The sequence below is a fragment of the Phaenicophaeus curvirostris genome, chromosome 1 (genome assembly GCF_032191515.1).
Source record: "Phaenicophaeus curvirostris isolate KB17595 chromosome 1, BPBGC_Pcur_1.0, whole genome shotgun sequence".
NCBI lineage: Eukaryota > Metazoa > Chordata > Aves > Cuculiformes > Cuculidae > Phaenicophaeus > Phaenicophaeus curvirostris.
In genome coordinates, this window is record NC_091392.1 from 39,025,185 (window position 1) to 39,044,769 (window position 19,585).

The window sequence follows — 19,585 nt, forward strand, 5'->3', positions numbered from 1 at the left end:
TGCTGCTCCTCCTAATACCACCATAGAACAAAAACCAACTCACTTAATCTCATATTAAGCATCCAAACTTGAGTGTCAACTAAGTTACAAGATACATGTTAGAAAATACACAATTCTTGTTCTCTCGCGGATTCTTAATCACACAGTTGTGATCTAAGGAAAAATGAAAGAACAAGAGGGAAAAGCAAGTATGCTGTTTAAACAAAATACTGTCTGTTGTTAAGTAGTCAGATAATTTTGCTTTGAGAAAATTACTTCAGGACATTAACAGAAATATACAATCAATCATTAGATCAAATCAACAACTCTATTAAGGTTCAATTTACAAAAGGTTAACAAATAATTAATAGCTGTTTTAATAAATAGGTATTTACTTTTCATCTATTCTCAGTCCAACAGAGAGGTTCTATCTGTCTATAGTATTTTCTACTGATGCGCTTATAACCCCCCCCAACATATGCTACACACTTCTCTAACATGAATTACAACATCTAGAAATCATTTATTAACCCTTCATAAAATGCTAAATAAACCTTAATATGAAGCATAACTAACTTTATACTATTTCAGCCCCAGGACACATCAAATTCTAGCTCTTTCAAGTTTTTATTTAAAATTCTACGTTGTAGCTGAGAGCCACATCACCAGCCACAACTCACAAATGCCTGCAGCGGCTTTACCAACACATTGCAGACACAAGAAGTGAAACGAAAGCGGTGGGGGAAGATCACAGGGAAGAGTTCAGGTTCTTCCAAAAGAAATAGTCTGGTTTTCTTTGATGGAACAAACATTGATATCACAACAACAGAATCAAAAAGCAAAACCCAAAGTTTGTTGTAATTCAGTACATTGTTTTTCCTTATTTTTAGAAAAAAACCCCAACACAATACATTCATAATACAAATAAATAAAACAGAAAGCACAAAGGTAAATTTCAAACCACACCGCTAGGATCTTAAAAAGGCAACACCCAAATATTTCTTGGATGCAGACTAAACTTCTCTTACCTGCAAATTTTCAATTTATTTAGAAGTCCTATTCAGTGTGTCAGACTTAGGGAACAAGATCAATTATATTTAGGTGTCTTTTTTTCTTTCCCCATCCAGTATTCTCCTCTACCTCATTTTTTTTTCCATCAAATTGTCTGCTGTTGGTTTAACAAAGTTCAGCTCAGATTTAAGCTTTTCCTTCACTTTCAGAACCTCTATCTTCATTCTCACAGTCCTCCACAAGGTCTTCACACTCCTGCGTGTTCTCTTCCTCCTCCTCCTCCTCATCTCCAAAAGTCTCTTCTTGCATTGTGGTAAAAGTGAAAGACCTGGCAGCAACCTGTGCAGCCAGACCAGATGTGAAGTTTAAATCAGTTGATATGCGGAGCTGGGCCAGCCTCTGCTTGATTTTTGAATGTAATGCATCCTTAGAAGGAGACTGCAAAACCCCTACTCCATCCTTATTGCTTGGCTCAAGTTCTTCCACTTCTCCTCCGTGCTGATAATAAATTCTTTCTTCAGCCCCTGTAGAAATATCTTCATCAGTAGTACTGTCTTTGTTTTTCTCCATCTCAGGATCTTCATACGAATACTTCGTCCTGCTTCTATCAGCAGCATCTACTTTTGGATTAGAGTCTCTCTCTTCAGATTTATCACAACTTTGGCTGCAGTCCTCCTTTTCTGTATCTGAATTCATATGTGATTCCAAATTATTTAGTAGCTTCAGTGGTTCTACAGGAGACAAGGGTTTCACTGCAGCTTAAAAAGGGGAAAAAATTAAATGATAACTAAAAGCAAGCTGCTATATGTAAATAATTTATTTGTGTTTGAAAATATGCAAGATTGTAAGGGTCAAAATAGATTAAAAAACCGACAAAACAACAGAAACAAAACCCAAAATCAAAGAAAACTTAAAATAAACCAGTGTTTTCTAACCACAGAGACTGAAGTGCAACATCACAGCTACTTGTTGTGATTACTCCTTAAAATCTGTGATGTAAAGAGACAGCATGACATTAATGATGTTTAAAAACAGCATCAGACACAGATGATGCATTCAGTGTTAATGTATAAAACAAGTAAAACTACTGCACTGTATACAGATTTGAACTATCTTTGTTTTAAATAACAGTTTACCTAATCCAGTAAAGACAGCTGTGACAGGAAAAAGTACTTATAAGCAATATCTAGTCTCATAGAACACAACATATAAATGCAACACATATTCATACAGTCAGGTAAGGTGTCCTCACAAATAAAGTGTGGTTTAATTTAGCCTCTCTTGAAGTTAGTAGCAGCAGCGAGCCCCATTGCCAGCAACGGGATGCTTGCCAGGAAGTCTCTCCTCCCAGTGTTAAGGGTTAGTATAACTCGGTACAATCCCTTCTTGAAGAACAGACGTCTTTCTTTTTAAGAAAACGATATAATGTCCATTTCCAAGTAACAGATTCCCTAAACTGCAGTAGCTCCATTAGAGTAGCAGCACGAACATAAATGAGAGCGGCAACAGCAGATTCCCAAGTGGCATTTCCCTTTCTAATTCCATTCTGACTTTACCCCTGTAAGCAGAGATGAAAATAACTCTGGGAAACACACAAACTTTTCACGGGAAACAAAATTTATTGTATGAGGCTTTTTCCATCGCATCCTATTTCAGTAACATTTACTTTAGCTAGCTGAAGGCAGGCACATCATTATGGTTGTCACATGGATAATTACTGTCATTAGCACACTGAAAGACTGTGGCTTTGAATTGTATTTTATTGTTTGTTTTAAAACCTTATATACCAAGGGAGCACTGCACTAGACTCAACTCAATTGTTAATGGGATACTTCTTTTCCCATCTTGTAAAAAACCCTGTTGCTGCTTATTTCTGCCCATTTCATAGAATCATAGAATCATAGAATAACCAGGTTGGAAGAGACCCACCAGATCATCGAGTCCAACCATTCCTATCAAACACTAAACCGTGCCCCTTAGCACCTCAAGGCAGGTTGAAGAGGCAGGAATATACACAGTAATACTATCATTTGGGAGCAAACTTGTTGCCTGCTTCCTCCAAAGAACACTTCCAAAGCCAAAATTTCTGGAAAAATAGATACTTCAGTTTGGTAGCTGGCCAATCTGCCTAGTTGATTAGTTACTAAGCAAGGTGCAATTCATCAACATTCAGAGTGTAGCTTTCCAAATCTGAGAAGCAGGTGTAAAGAACTGTTGCATGGACAAGGTGGAGGAAGGGAAAACAGCTGGGAATAATGCAACCACCGACAATGAACTTCTTTTAGGGGGAGAGCTTAGGGGAAAAGCTAGAAGTGAATTTGCACCAGAAGAAAGTTATTTTACAATGTTTGACAAATGAAAATGAAACCACTAACAACTTCACAGACCTCTACAAAAGCACTTCCATTTTACTGGCTCAACAAGATGCCAAAAGGCTCAAAATACAAGCTGATCTACACTCCCAATAAACTAATTACTGCCCAGGCTGTAAGTTGTATTGCCATGCTGCTGGGCCTGGGCAATACTGGTGCCCTGCTAAGATGATGCTTTACTTCTGGGATCCACCCTATCATCTTCAGTTGTCATGCTGTGTTCTTTAGACATATCAGCTTGTTTGGAGATGACCTCTTTTATGTGGAAACCCTCACCAGCCTCTCCTTCAATGAATCAAACCCCCTAACAAATCAGAATGGCTTGCTTGGGTGCCTTAATTGGCAGATCATAGAATCATAGAATAGCTCGGGTTGGAAAGGACCTTAAATATCATCCAGTTCCAACCCCCCTGCCATGGGCAGGGACACCTCCCACTAGATCAGGTTGCCCAAAGTCCCATCCAACCTGGCCTTGAACACCTCCAGGGATGGGGCAGCCACAGCTCCCCTGGGCAACCTGTGCCAGTGCCTCACCACTCTCATAGTGAAGAAATTCTTCCTTATGTCTAGTCTAAATCTACTCCTCTCCAGTTTATAGACGTTGTCCCTAGTCCTGTCACTACAAGCATTTGTGAACAGTCCCTCCCCAGCTTTCTTGTAGCCCCTTCAGGGACTGGAAGGTCGCTATGAGGTCTCCTCAGAGCCTCCTCTTCTCCAGGCTGAACAACCCTAACTCTCTCAGCCTGTCCTCATATGAGAGCTGCTCCAGCCCTCTGATCATCTTTGTAGCCCTCCTCTGGACATGTTCCAACAGCTCCTTATCCTTCTTATGTTGAGGATTCCAGAACTGGACACAATACTCCAGATGATGTCTCACAAGAGAGGAAAAAAGCCTTTGAGTATTTTGGGATCTTTATTCACAATAATCACAAGCTAGGAGAAAGCAGAATTACTGAAACAGTATCATCCTGTGAAAGCAAGATTAAAGAGGGCTATGGAAGTGTGATATCATGGCTATCCATTGGCTTGGGCCAACGAAGACAAGAAAATGAACCTTTCTGGGTTTAAATCTTCAAGGTAAAGCAAGCCAGAAATGTGGAAAGCACAGCTCACAAAAATGTTTCTTTAAGGAATGACTCGTGTGCAAGGATAAATTAAAGTCTGCAGCAGTAACGTGCCAGGGTCCATCATGTGTTTAACAACTTGTGTTGCTTTTGAAGAAATAATGAAGAAATTCCTTAAAAACCCGTAGAAGATGTCACGTCTGCTGTCCATAAGAGTCTTTCAGATTAGACACACACAGTATCTGAGCCAAAAGGAGACAACATTAATTACTTCAATGAACAACCTGCCCCTCACATTTTCCAGTTTTGTGCAGGATGGAAGTAATCAATGATTTGTCCTGAGCAACTGGAGGAAATCAGAGTTTCCTCCCTCCCCACCACTGAATCTCTAATCCTAAACCAATGTGATATCTATACATGGAAAGGAAAGCAACCAACATGAGCCACAAGGGCTTCCAGGTGAGCAGTTACCGAAGAATCCAGGAACCGGATGACTCTTTCCAGCTATGGCCACAAATGGCCTGAGGATATACCCATGTGGACAGGTATCATCCGCTAACCTAGATATGGAAATATCCTATCCAAGCTCTCCTGACAAGAACTCTTTCTGCCGCAGCCACTAGATCTGTCAAAACCTGAACTGGAGGTTAGGACTCTTTGTCCTCCCTTCAATGGGCAGGAAAGGAAGACCTGAACATATTTCTGTGAAAAGCTGTGTGGTGTCACATCAAGCACCACAAGGACAATACAGAAATCCAACTCTTGAGCAGACTCTGATGCAATCTCATGTCTTAAGTTGTTTTAACTTAACTAGAAGAGAAGTCAAGCCCAATGGCCAAGTGATTTTTTTACTGTAGTTGTAGCTAAATGGGCATAAAGAAGAAAGTTGTGAAGTACAAATACTTTTGTCAAATGTTTTGTTTGATGCCAGAAAAAACAGTCTCATTAATAGATATGGTGTGTTACTGTGTCTTCCCTCTAAATTACAGAAAGACACAATCCATGGTCTTTTTTTTTTGGTCGACACTGGCAGAGGCAGAATTCTGGGATATGTTGCCAGACTTGAGGTTGTTTTTCATACCACAGAACATGAAGTGTTTCAGAAGGCTTTTCCTAACCTGTCTTTAAGACGAAGAAATGAAAATGGGAAAAAGAAGGGGAAAAGGAAAAGACAAACTACTGCCAATTTTAAAGATAAAAAAATCAAACAACTGAAGGAGTGAAAGGAATCAAGTTATATCCAGTCTTGTTGCTGGAACAGACACAGGCTGTCTTGTTGAGACAAGAGAAATTTTCATATCCCTGCCTTCAAGCACAAGAGGATGGAGCTACCTAGCAGTCCTCAGAGCTAGTAAAAGCTGGTTTGGAAGAACTCAGCGCTAGTTTTTTGGGGTTCTTTTTGTTGTTTTGTTTTGTTAAAATCATATTCTGTATACTCACTTCCATGGAAACAAGAACTAGTCTTGCTTTTTATGAGCCTTTAATATTTTGAAGTCTAGCTCTTCACTTTAACCTATATATTTCTGTCAGTCTGGAATAATTTCTGATAGTTTCTTTAAATTCAAAAAAGTAACTTATTTATGCACCCTAATTAGAATTCAGATTTACTGCAAAGCCATGAAAGAAAGTCAGTTCAGTTTGCATCATTTACAGTCTGACAGCTCTCTTTGTGCTGTCTTCATATTTTGTGTGTTTAATATTTTAGCTCAATATTTTCTTTAGAGCCACATTCTAATTTCTCTGAGTTCTCAATATATAGTAAAATAATTGCTACAAGTAATACAAAGACATGGAATAGCAAACCAAGGCCACACAGCTCTATCAAAGACACTACTACAGCTAAGCACTGTCCTGATTCTAACATAGTCAGAAGTTGATGGCAAACAGACACCTACCCTTTCTTAGAAAGGTATTAATTTTCAAAAGCAATACTTACCATGGTCACTGAATAGCAGCTGTTTCCATTTCTGTCTTTCTATTTCTGAAGCTTTAAACCCCAGTACAGATTTCAGTTCTTGTAACACCCTTTTAGATTCCTGTCTCTCTCGCTCTTGTCTCTCTCTTTCTTCCTGGGAAAAGCAGTAAAAATCTTCCCTTTTGTAATCATTCTCTGTATCTGAATAATCAACATATGCTTCCAATTCCTATAGAAAGAAAGAAAGGAAAAAAACCAACTTTGACCTTCACCATCAGTGTAAACCCTGTGCTATGATCTCACGCAAAATCAAGTGATCTCAAGACAAGCCAATCTCAGCAACAGGATGGAGCCCTGTTTGAGCAGAGCCAGTGGATTTAGCACTGCACTCAGTTATATTTGTATAATTTTGGAGGAAATTCACTCATTGACTGCAGTCACCTGAGATTTACTTTCATATGCAAGTATGGTCAAGCAATATACCTTGAAATTGGAAGTCCCTTTCCCCACAATCACAGGTGGAAGTTGGCAACATCGATGTGTGTTTTCTTTTTTCTTTAATTCACACTATAAGCAAATCTTCCTCAGTCAGGCACCTTGCTAATTTAACTTCTATAAATTCACACTAAGAGAATATTGAGAATAGCAAACTCCTCCTCCAATTTTGACTATATTGGCTTACAAGCACAAAAATAGAACTCCATTTATGTTCTAACAGAGAGCCAGTAGAGTTATTAGTCCCAGCTCTCTGATATGGACAAAAATCTATAGAGAGAATACATGTGGGGTAGGCTTGGGAGAAGGTGAAGGAGGGACAGAGCGGACTGTGGGTATTCAGTCTGCTTTCAGAATCCATCTACCACTCAGTTCTGGGTGGCCTTCAGTCTCTCTTCAAGACAGCTCAACCATCACATATGAGTTCCCCAAACAACACAAAACTGTTCAGTGTCAGTCTGTTTTAGGTATCCAAAAATGCAGAGATTACTCAAACCACAGACAGGCTGGCTTGTTCTGGCACTTGTCACTTTTGCAGTTGTCTCAGTTTATCTAACAATATGCGAGTAGGGCCTTTTAGCAATTTAAATTGTCTTCTGTATTGTGTTGTTGCTCTATTTTTTGTCACTTATTTCTAATGAAATGTATGAGAATGAGTGAATGCTACTGTTCTTTTTTCCCAGAATGGAGAGTAGCTCTCCATGGAACAGCAAATGGAATATACACAATTTTTTACTATAAGTCCATTATGAAATGGCAGTGGCTACCTACTTGATCTGTCTTGGCAAGGCAAGAAGGACACAAGCAACTGGAAAAAGGAATGGATACAGAAAGCAAGCCCCGACTGTTAATTTTAAATGGTCCTATTATTTTTTACCTGCTCTTCAGGGATTGGGTCTTTGTTTTCTATGTATATGGCAGGTTGTGTTAAAGGTACTGCAGTACGCTGTAGGTTGTCATGGGAAACTTCAAGTTTGCCTTTAGGGGAAAGAAGAAAAGGGATTAAAAAAAAACAAAAAAAATTTTGAGTGTTGTGTGATGGTTTTGACTCACTCTGGCAGGGTCCAGGCATTTTCATTAGGCATGACTGGCACTCACAAAAAAAACTGTTGAGAAGGCTGGTTAGAATACATTGAAATACTGTGTTAGAGTGCATTTAAATAACTTAGCTATTTTGATTTTAGTTGGGTCTGATGAAACTCATCTTGAAACACCTCCGCTTACAAATCTCAACATTTTTATAGACTTTGAAACCTACAAGAAAAACTGGTAAAACCAGAAAAGAGACTGGGTACCTAATTTTAAAAATAGAAGCAAAATAGTAAGATGATAGGCAAATCAGCTTCAAGTCATTGGAAAATACTGGAAGAAATAACCAAGCAATATTTACAGGAAGCTACTTGGAAGGTAGCAAGGAGATAAATGACACACAGTGGTTACCATTTTCAGACAGGAACAATATATTAAGTGAGGATTTGTCCCAAGTCCAATGCACTTTAATATTTCCAATGAGTCAAAGAAAAGTGTTTAAGCTCATTAGATCTGCTGACATTCGGATTATCTACAAGGATACTGAAGGGCAGAATCAGAAGAGAAAATAATACTGGAAAATCAGAAATAAGGCCAAGGAAGAACTGGATTTCAGATACAGCAGCTTGGCAACAGTGCCTACAAATTCTTGTGCTTTGGAATAATCAGATGCACAAATACATGACAACTGATGGGCAGCACCACTGAGAAAAAGATGTGAGGAGCCTGGTAGTCAGCTATACCCCTCTGCAAGCAAGAAGCCAGACTACACACTAGAACATATAAACAGCAGTGACTGTTAGACACGTGAAATTACATTTCAACTCTGGCACAGATCAAGCTGTGGATGGAACACAGTGCCCAGTCTGGAGCTCCTTCATTCAATAATATTGTGGACCAGCTAGAGGGAGTCCAGAGGAAAGCAATGGAAATGTGGACAGAACTAGATAAAATATAGCCATCAGGAAAGAGCTGAAGGATACAAAGTCATGCAGGGAAGATAGAAAGAAATGTATTAGCTGTCTTCAAAAATATAAGAGTGATAAAGAGGAAATTAATTTCCATTGTGGTGGATCAAAAGTACCACTTTATAAATTGCAGCCACAGAGATAGATATCTATTCAGTAATAACTTCCTCTACTAGTAATGGAGTTAAGTGCTGGAAGAGATGCCTGGAAATACTGTAAAAAGCCTCTAAAGAGATGTTTTCGGGAACAGGCAAATACCATTTACTCATCAACAGTAACTTACCCTTGAGAAGGAAAATAGGCTAAATGACCTCACCTATGCCTATTTTCAATTTCTAACCTATATACCGAATACTTAGGGACGGCATTCTGAAAGTAGTAGTTCATAGGAGTAACAGCTTTAGTGGTGCTCAGTTACCTGCTTTTGCAAACAAGTGAAGTATGTAATTCCCTAGTTGCCTGGGCTGAACTACAGATCTGACATTCCAGAAGTATCTAAATGCAAAGTTTAAAAGAAAAGTGAAGTGTGTAATGAAATTTAAAGTTGAAAATTGATACAAGGTATTTATTTTATAAATATCACACTACTGCCTATGTCCATTGCACAACTCTGCTTTGGAATAAAATGATTTTAATAATAAAAACAGCATCAAAAGAAATAGGCTCGTGAAAGTATAAAGACAAATTTGGAAGAGTATATAGAAGTTACCAATTAAAAGCTTTCCTTCCCAAAACAGAGAAGTAAACCAGCTGCTCTAATGTGTACAGGCTGCTCTGTTTTGGGAAGGAAAGCTTTTAATTGGTAACTTCTATATACTCTTCCAAATTTGTCTTCAAAAGACAGTTTAAAAGGAAAAAGAATGGAATTCAAACAGTTTGAGGAATATTATTTCAAAGATCATTAAAACAACACTGTAACTAGCCATCAAGGGTATTCAGTTCTGTAAAATTAGAAGCAGATTACTACATGCTTAAATTGACAAGGCCTTAAGAGTTAAATCAGTTTTACCCATGGCAGAAAAAGGTGAAAGAATAAATGAAGATGGCTGAAAGTCCAAAATCAATTTGCAAGTGAGCAAAGATCTACATGCAGATCAATGATAGGTAAGTTTATCGTTGACCAATGAGTTGAAGTAGAGATGAATCCCCCTCAAGGTGCTGAAGCCCTACTTGCTCTCAGGCTCTGTCTGGATCTGACAGGATTAGTGACTAATGGCACTGGTCTAGAAATACACCGAGTCTTCTAAACAAAGCAGTCAAATGGCACTCACTATAGTAACCATATACTATAACATATAGAGTATCACCCCCCACGGAAGGCTGATGAGAGTATATGAATATTCAATCAGCTAAACTTCAAAGACTTCATTTTGACAGTTTTACACAATGAAATATTTAATGTAGCTGTAAGAATTCCACTTTGATGCAGAATGATTCAGGGCAAGAAGCATGCAGTGCCTGCTGAAGGAGATCCACCTGTTTATACAGAAAAGAATTAAAGATAAACAAAACTGCTCTGAAAATAAGTGATAGGCAGCTACAGAGGTTGTCACAACAAGGACAGCCCACAGTTCAAAACAGCTCTTTGGTGTCTGGAAACTTTCACTCTCTGATTGAACCACAGCACTTGATGATGGATGGAGCAATGAGTTCCCAGTTTCTTTCTCTCCATAGAGCAACATGAGCCCTTTGCTGCAACTGCTGAGCTGACTTCTGCTTCTCATGGCACGAAACCTTCCCAGGCTGAGGGTAGTAGGAACCAAGAGGGACAAGCAAAGCTACATTTTTGCTCAGTATACAAACATGGCAAGAATGAAACCCAGACAAACAGTAAATTTAAATACTGGATACATTTTGCATTTATAGGTGAAGAAGCAGAAAAGGCATTTTGTTTCAATACTAAGCACAATTATGAGATTCTGCTAGAAAAATTTAGCAAATACATACAGCTTTTATGTAATGAAATATTTGTTCTGAAAACTGGATCCACCAGAAACCGCTGTCTCTTCAACAGTGTCCATAACTGATATTGAAAATGGTATTCTCGTTGCTCTAATGGTTGAATGAGTTAGCTGAACTAAACACCTATTGCAGCAGAAGTGCTGGGCATCCACTTAGACACAATGTTCGACTACCGTGGGAATTCTTGCTATTGCCAAAAGATTCATTTGGTTTTGGATAATAACGTATAAAGATAAAAGAAAGATGTGCTTAGCTGTTACATTATTTCAGCAGAAAGGTATCTTCTTCCAAAGAGCTTTCAGGGAGCATTGAAAAAATTCTGAGATAATTTAATGAAGTAATTCAGATAATCATGATCGAGAGCCCAGCTGTTAAGATTTGTAGAAAGACAGCAGAAGAAGACTTGTTTTCACACACAGCTTGAAAAGGCCAACTCACAGGAGCTGGACTGCTCAGAAATACATCATGAAAGTCAAATATAGTCAGATAAAAATAGTTTTCAATGACGAACTTAATTTAAATGTAGCTCCTGTGGAGTAATTCAGTAAACTTGTTGCAAAATAGAGATTCAAGCCCAGCACATTTCCAGGAAAGTCACTGGGCAAAAGTGAAAGTGAAGGATTTCCAGTTTCCCGTGCAATCCCTCCCTTCTAGATCATACAATATGTTATTTTTGTACTGAACTTTAAATGGAAGCAAGTTATAATAAAGTGCCTGCTGAGAATTTTATATACAAAGTAAAAATAAAACTAAAACGACTAAAAATACTATGGGATGCAGTCTAGAATGAACAGTAAAGGGAAGAGGACACAAAAAAGATGAGTGCGACTGTGGGTTGTGGACCAACAAAACACAACAGGCTGGCACACGCAAATGGATCAGGCTACATCTCATAACCTCACAGGCTGTTTTATGCAGCACTGAGAGGGAAGCTGTAAGACTGACCTATCAGGCAAAGTACACACAATTTTGGTTATACGGTGTCTGGACCTGCACAGAGCCTGCTATAGGCCTCTCAGTGCTCCCAGCTTTGATTTAAACATGAACAAGGTCAGCTTGCACACCTCTAGGCCCAAAACACTATTTGGCCATCTAATGGATAAGCCATTAAAATCTTAGTTCACTACAGATTCAGATTTCTGTATGTAACTCGCTGATATCCCAAGTCATGATTTCCCTAATGCAGTTTCCATTACCAGCATCATTCAGATGCTAGGCTGTGCCTTTCTAGGACAGCAAACAAGCTCCTACAAAAAAGAAACATTAGAAAATATAGGTCTGACTTCATGGCAAGAGAGTCTAAGTTCACTTCCATTGTTCACAAAGAGAATGGCATGGGCACTACAGGTCACTAAGGAGAGGGATACAAGGAAAAACTTCGGGATATGTGGCTCAGTAAGACCCAGAAGATTAGCCTATTCTCTCTGGAAGAGCAGATGACAGTTATTACTTGCTCAATACATCCTCTACAATTTAAAATGTTCCAGAAAATGTCATTGTCAAGAAAGTTTCATGACAACACCACTTTCATTTCAATTAACCATGTAATTTTTATGCAGTAAATAAATAAAAATCTTGGGGTCAATTCATCAGAATCCTACTCCTTCACATATGATTCACCAACTTAAGGCAAAAAGCCACTATTGGTCTACGCCTGGAAATGTAGCAACCTGAATCCACAGGTCTAATAGACTGAATTAATGCTTAGATTTTTTTTCTGAAACAAAAACTTCAAGTTCATCACAATGAAAAAGTCTGACATATGCACATAGTTTTCCAAAGTGTGTGCCTGTAAGAGCTTCTTCAGCTAAAATTTTGACACATGGGCTGAGTGCTGTCCTTGATCCATTTGTCCATTCCATCTCTAATGGACATCCCATTAGTTTCTAAATTAATCCATCACACTTACCTTTTTTATTTGGGTTTCTTCCACTCATTTTTTCCACCTGAGAAATGGCTTCTTCCCAGCAGCTGTTGCTTGCCTGGATATGAGGCTGAATAAACTTTAGTTTTTGTTCCAGAACCTGATGGGCTTCTGTTGTCAACTCCGGTGTCTCCTTAGTGCTAACAAGTTTTTCAAGTTCATCCTCAAGAATTATTACCCTAAGTGATGAGGAGATGAACAGAAATGAGTAATAAATATTTGACTTCACCACTCCTTCAAGTATTTCATTTAATATCCTGTTATTTTCTTCAACTTTTAAGGAACTAATTCAGTTGACTCCTCAAAGATACCTCAAAACTGTAAACATAAGGTCCTTCTTTCCACATCAAAATACATTGCTCAGTTACATTAATTATAGTAATTCTTACACGTAAGATTAAAGGAGAAGGACAGATTCAACTGTTTCAACAAGGCAGTGATGAATCTTTAAAAATACTTACTAGGCAGTTACCTCAAGCTGAACTTTCTTACAAAGCATTTAGTATGTGGCAAAATCAATGAAAAACAGGTACTTTTCAAAATTTTTTCAAGGAGTGACAAAATTGAGGTGCTATATTAATGCACTGCTTAGCTTTGATTTTTCACCAGATACTTGTAGAATAACCAGAAAAAAAAACCAGATTCCATACTGAAGCAAGGATCTTTGACCCTATACTGTGTGAAGATTTGCCTATGATTGCAATGACTACACGTATCTGCCTTTTTTGTTTTTAATCTGGGATACAAGATGACAACCCAAAGAAGTCAAGTCTGAAGCCTTCTTCCTACAGGCATATTCTCTTAATTCATGTGTAAACTTACTCATTGAGCAGTGCCTTGAGATGAAGCTGCAAGCTGCGTACCGCTGTCTGAAGACTGTTCAGCTCTCTTGACTTCTGCTTTGTTCTGGTTGACCGTTCAAAACCCGACTGATGCTGAGTTTCAAAGTACCGATAAAACTCATAGCTTCGCTTAAGCTCCTCTAAGCAGGCAGCGTGTGTGTGAGGTAGGCCCTGAGTCACATCAGACAAGATATGATGAGGCAGCCGTTCGGGGGAGACCAAGGTCTTAGGGGATGCATTGGCTGGGGAGAGGAGCAGCACCAGCCTCCTGAAGAACTCTGAACTCTGCCCTACCCAGAGCTGAAAGAGGACCTGCAAAACAGGGTAGAGTTAGCTCTGTGCACCTGGGAAGACAGCCAGCCTCTCCAAAGTAAACAGATACATCATGATAAAACCCTCTTTGGCCAGCCACAGAACTTTGAAACGCTGAGAAAATCCGCTGAATGTTTTTGAAAGGTATTCCAAACCTTGCGAGTTTCAGATCTTGTGAACCTTAGGTGACTGCTAATTCTTCTGTAAAGGATTTTATTTGCAATTAGGCTCAGAGGGTTGTCAGAAGCCTAAAACCTCATATTCTCATCAGGAAATCTCATTATTTGTTATAATCTCCACATACCCTACAGCTCATAAAGGGCTGCCAAAATTCCAGTGGCAGCAAAGGCATTTTTTCCTTTATAACACCAAGCTATCATTTCTGCAATCTACTAACTACCATACTGCCTCACACTCAACTTGAAACACAAGTTAATTGTCCTGTACTTCAACAAAAAACACTCCACATCTGAAAAAAAGCTGAACTGCTGACAATTCTTTTCAGCTGAAGTAAGAAACTTCACCAATGCCACAAAGGAGGAAAGACTTGAAAGAAATGAATCAATTGACAATGTTACACAGGGTACAAAAGAGGTCAGTCCATCTCAGAGCAAGGAAACCCACAATTTCGATTTCTCAAGAACTTCCACTTTCAATGAAATGAAAAGAACTGTTTTCTTAGTGTAAAGAAGACTGTTGGCTCAGTAGATCATGACAGAACTGAAGTATCTTATATTTCTAAAATGAAAAGGAAAGGTTATGGCACTTTTCTCTGCAATATTAGTCCTTATAAAAAGAATCAACTGCAGGTGAGTATGAAGTGTAGTCTGAAATCTATTCTCAAGTATTCCAGAGTGAGAAAGACAAAGTAATTATTCATAATGCATTTTTCTGCCCTCCTCAGCTACAGAATAAAGCTAACAATTTACTTATTCTGACCTTTTGGAACTATAGGATTTATAACAATATATTTACATCATCGTACTCATGCTACTAAGGACAAGTAACATTTTTTTCCAACGTGCAAACAGTCAAGACCAAGATATTAAAAATATTAACACAAAAAATTAAATTACTTCAGACAGACGTGGTGCAATATACCCAAGGGTATATAAAAAATACTCGGATGCAAACTTATAAAATATTCCAAAAAAGAAAAACTATTCTCAATTTAAAAAAGATGGCTATGAGAAGCAAGAACACAGAATGCTAATAAATTAATTTGGGGAACGTGTGCAAGAGAGTGATTTGGCTGGGTGCTAAAATAAAAAACAAACAAACGGGCAATAATCACCCAAGTGTCCCTTAGGGTGTGGCATCCTGGACAGAAAGCTAAAAGCTCACGCTACAATAACCACAAAAGAAAACCAATCCGTTCCACCAGACATAAGACAAAAGCAGTGAAAAAGTAGCACATGAAAGCAGTGAACTTGAAGAACAGATAATAACAATCCAAAACCTACCTGAAACAAGGCGCAATGATGAGAGAAAAAGAAATTCTGAATCTATTAAGGGTTGCAAACAGCTTGTTCTGCTAATGACTTTTGATGATTTATACTGGTATTTAAACTTCACCCAAAGCATCCAACTGGCTCTCTTCAGCTTGGATTAGTATTTAATTTCGAACCAAAAATTTTCACTCTTTAAAGCGGTTTAGTTCAAGGACAGGGTATCCAAAACACACAGGCTGTATTTGTCATATGGTCAAGACAGAGCTTGAATGAAAATTAATATATTAACTAGATCTGGATACATGTGTTCTACCTGCATTTTAAAATAACTGCAAGATCTCTCAAATTAAAAAAAAAAACACAAACCCTGAAGAGGACTGCACATAAAGCCAGGGTTCACAACACAAGTATGTCCCAAGAATATCGAAGTATATCTATTTTGTTATCTAAGCAGGAATCTGCTTAGGATTGATTTATGTTCCTTTAGCTTGGTTCAACTACACCACACACAGCCCACATTACCATCTGTTACCAGTTAAGGTAAACTGAGATTTAGTAGTTGTGAGCTTAGCTTTACCCAGAAAGCATCCCAACCAGTCTAACTAAATCAGATTTCAGTGAAATTATTGTAAATTGTAGGTAAACAAAGATTTAGCTTACAAGCCTGGGCAACTCTGACTGGCTTCTTGTGCTTAAAAAGAAGTGGGTAAGTAAGTGGGCTTGCATGGTTGCAATTAGAACTTCAGCTAATGAAAAGACAAGAAAAAAAAGTCCCAAAAACTTACATATGATGTAGCTCTTAGCTTGCAACTAATTACACAAACCCTCAAAGCTTAGCAACTACTATTACTGGTAACATTTACTGTTAGAACAAATGTAGTCAAGGTCTAGGAATTAAGTGAATAAAATGCAACAAAAGCCAACCCTGTAAAAACACAGAAGTCACACAATAATGGAATTTTCCATTCAAAATAAAATTAAAAGGGAACTGACTCAGTAGAGAACCATTAGAGTGTAGAAGGCTTGCATTCAAATTAGATCTTTCCAACAGCAAACATTTACTCATGCAAATTAAAAATACATAATATCTCAAACCAAACTAGATAAAAAGGCCATTATATGCTTGTCATTCTGTTCGGTTAAATGCTTTTCAAAGATCAAAGGACCACACTTTTTCATGTCAGCAGGGGTCCAAGCTTATGATTTCCACTCCTCCATGTAATTAAATGCAGCTATTCCCTTTGGTAATTACAACTAATTTATATCTTCAGATGTCCTCTTTTCATTCAAGTAAGAGATTAGCTGAAAAAGACAAGATTAGCTAAAAAAGATGTAACTACAAACCTGGAAATTGTTTTATTCAGTTGGGATCAAGTGAAATCAGAGAGCAAAAAATCACGTTTCAGAAGGAGATTGATCAAGCCGATTATAAAACACTGACTTGAATTCCCATGATTTGCGGAAAAAACCCTAATGCTGCATTGTGTGACTTCTCTGCAACTATATGCAAAAAGAAATCACCTAAATGCCAATAAATGTAGAAACACATGATATGATACTGACTACATCTCCCCCTCAGGTGACTGCATTACTATTGGCTGGTTTGTACAAGACATAGGGCTTCACGACAACTGAAAGACATTTTCACCAGGATGTGTATGTCCTTCTAGGAGAGATTACCTTGAGTGCAGGCAAGCTGAAGCCATCAGTTAGGTTATGTGCCTCTTCTTCAGAGACCTGCTCTTCACTCAGTCCCAGACCCAGCTCCTTAAAGGGGACCACGCAGATGTAGCTGGTCACGTTGTCACTCTCTGAGTTTAGAGGGTAGGTTTAGCTGGAGTTAAGGTGGTTAACAAAGCAACTTTTGCATTAAATACACAGAAAAGGAAAAAAATACACCTAATAAGGTTTCTTATTTCTGGCAATTTGTATGAAAGCACATACATTCCACCGACATCCACCTGAATCCTGTTTAAGCAAATGTTTTGCTGTGTTTTTTCAGAGCACAAGTTTTAAAGCCTTTTAGAAGGATGAGAGAGAAGACGTTGACAAAACACCCTCATCTAAATACAAACACATAAAAAGAAACAAAGCAGACTTACGAGAAATCCTTGTATCCCTTTCGAGTGAGGAAAATATTTTACCTTTAAATAGTAAAGATAAGAGAGACCAGGGAGACCTTACAGCAGCTTTCCAGTATTTGAAGGGGACCTCTGGGAAAGCTGGGAAGTTTTATCAGGGAGTGCAGTGACAGGATGAGGGGAACAGTTTTAAGCTGAAAAAGAAGATATAGCTTATTATGCCTATTAGGAAGGCATTTTTTACTCTGAGGGTGGTGAGGCACAGGAACAGGTTGCCAGAGAAGTCATGGATACCCCACCCCTGGAAGCGTTCAAGGCCAGGTTGGATGAGGCTATGAGCAACCTGCTCTGGTGGAAGGTGTCCCTGCTCATGGCAGGGGGGTTGGAACTGGATGACCTTCGAGGTCCCTTCCAACCCAAAGCATTCTATGATTAAGTTTGCAAGAAGTAGCTCATGTCAATCTTAAGCCAGAAATTATATATTTAACAGAGGTTAAGAGGAGAACAATTGTGCAATTTTAAGTTTCAGAGGTAGCCTATGTTATAGACCAAACTTGGGATGATGTGAATTCCCTGTGAGTTCTGTCTGTGGAGCGACCACTCAGAGATCTGTGCAATAACTGCTCTTTGACTTTTCAGATAGTACTGTAAAGAACAGTAGCTCCCAGACTGTCACACCATTTTATTGATTATATTGCGGTAAAGACTCCATGGTCTTGGCAGAAACAGTGGCAAACTGTTATCTACCAACACTACTCAGCACATTTAAATTCTGAGTATGAAAATGTACATTACCAGTCCCAGAAACGCTGAAAAAGTAGGAAGCAAGTACAATATAACTGATATCAGAAGACAGATAAAAATAATTCACAGACTAGGCAGAATTTATTTTAAGATAGCACTAATTTAAGCTACCCTTATGCTGGAGAAGTGGGGAGAGGAACAGTTCAAGATTTCTGCACATTCTGAATTGTTAACCAATCACAAAACGATGATCGGAGGGCTGAATCACTTCCCATATGAGGGCAGGTTGAGAGTTGGGCTTGTTTAGCCTAGAAAAGAGAAGGCTCTATGGAGAACTTACAGCAGCCTTTCAGTGCTCAAAGGGAAACAAGAAAGCTGAGGAAGGGCTCTTTATCAGGGAGTGCAACCATAGGACAAGAGGTAATGATTAAAGGCTGAAAGTGGGGAGATTTAGGTTAGATATTAGGAAGAAATTTTTTACAGTGAAAGTGGTGGAACACACTAGAACAGGTTGCCCGGAGAGGCATCCCTTGGAGGAGTTCAAGGCCAGGCTGCATGAAGCTTTGAGCAACCTCATCGAGTGGAATTTGTCCCTGCCCATGACAGAACTAGGTGATCCTTAAGGTCCCTTCCAACCCAAACCATTCTGTGATTCTAGGAAGACAAGAAACTTTGCTTACAAAGTTATGGTCATAAGCACTTTTGTTCTACAGAAATATATAAATATATATAAATAGAAATATTTTCCCCTTCAATGTTTTGATTTACAAACTGACCAATCTAATGTCTTGGGGCACATAAAGCTGATCAAAAGCACCTGTCTCCTGTCCAACTGCTGTGTTTTCTGACGAAGTTACAAGTTCCACCCACCTTCGCTCCTAAATTTTCCACCTGCTAAGTTCTCACAGGATTGAACTTGTAACAGTGATTTACCCAAGAAAATTTTTACCACTTGAGTCAAAGAACACTGCATAAAATAAAGAAACAGCAACACTGGATGCCCAGGCTCTAATCAAATAACTATATTTCTCCTTAATTTCTCCCAGGCTCAGGAAGAAAGGAGCCTAGTAAGGGTTCTCCAAAAGTACGAATGCAGACAAAAACCTGCAATGCAAAGCACTCTGAAACACAACACGTTGCCACCAGCTGCTGCCTCACATAAATGTGGTGTCTATTCTAAATTAACCTGATAGCATGCCCAGCAGATGGAGCACATGGAATGAACATGGTAACACCATCAGGGATTGAAAAGTTAGGTCAAAACCCTTCAGGACCAGTTATCTCGGAGCTAATTATATTCCTTGTCACTCTTTTCCCACAATAAGACATTTCCAACAGCATGAACACCATAAGAAGCAGTTTGGACACATGAATTTCTAAGTCATGCTAAAAAAAAATTCCAGGGAATGTGTAGTTTGACAAAAGGGGCTCTTATC

At 38.6% G+C, this 19,585-nt stretch overlaps 1 protein-coding gene across 4 annotated transcripts in view; it reads right to left on the reverse strand.

The window, feature by feature from the left end:
* Positions 1–288: 288 nt before the first annotated feature.
* VEZT (vezatin, adherens junctions transmembrane protein) overlaps positions 289–19,585 on the reverse strand; it is a 62,823-nt gene continuing 43,526 nt past the window's right edge. For 2 of the 4 annotated variants that reach the window (XM_069853294.1, XM_069853285.1), the window contains exons 7-12: positions 17,005–17,152; positions 13,542–13,873; positions 12,705–12,898; positions 7,714–7,814; positions 6,363–6,570; positions 289–1,748 (exon numbers count right to left, since the gene is read on the reverse strand). In XM_069853294.1, coding sequence (XP_069709395.1) covers positions 1,177–1,748; positions 6,363–6,570; positions 7,714–7,814; positions 12,705–12,898; positions 13,542–13,873; positions 17,005–17,152 — 1,555 coding nt within the window. In that variant the 3' untranslated portion in view covers positions 289–1,176. The other 2 variants (XM_069853312.1, XM_069853303.1) reach the window with 1 other exon arrangement.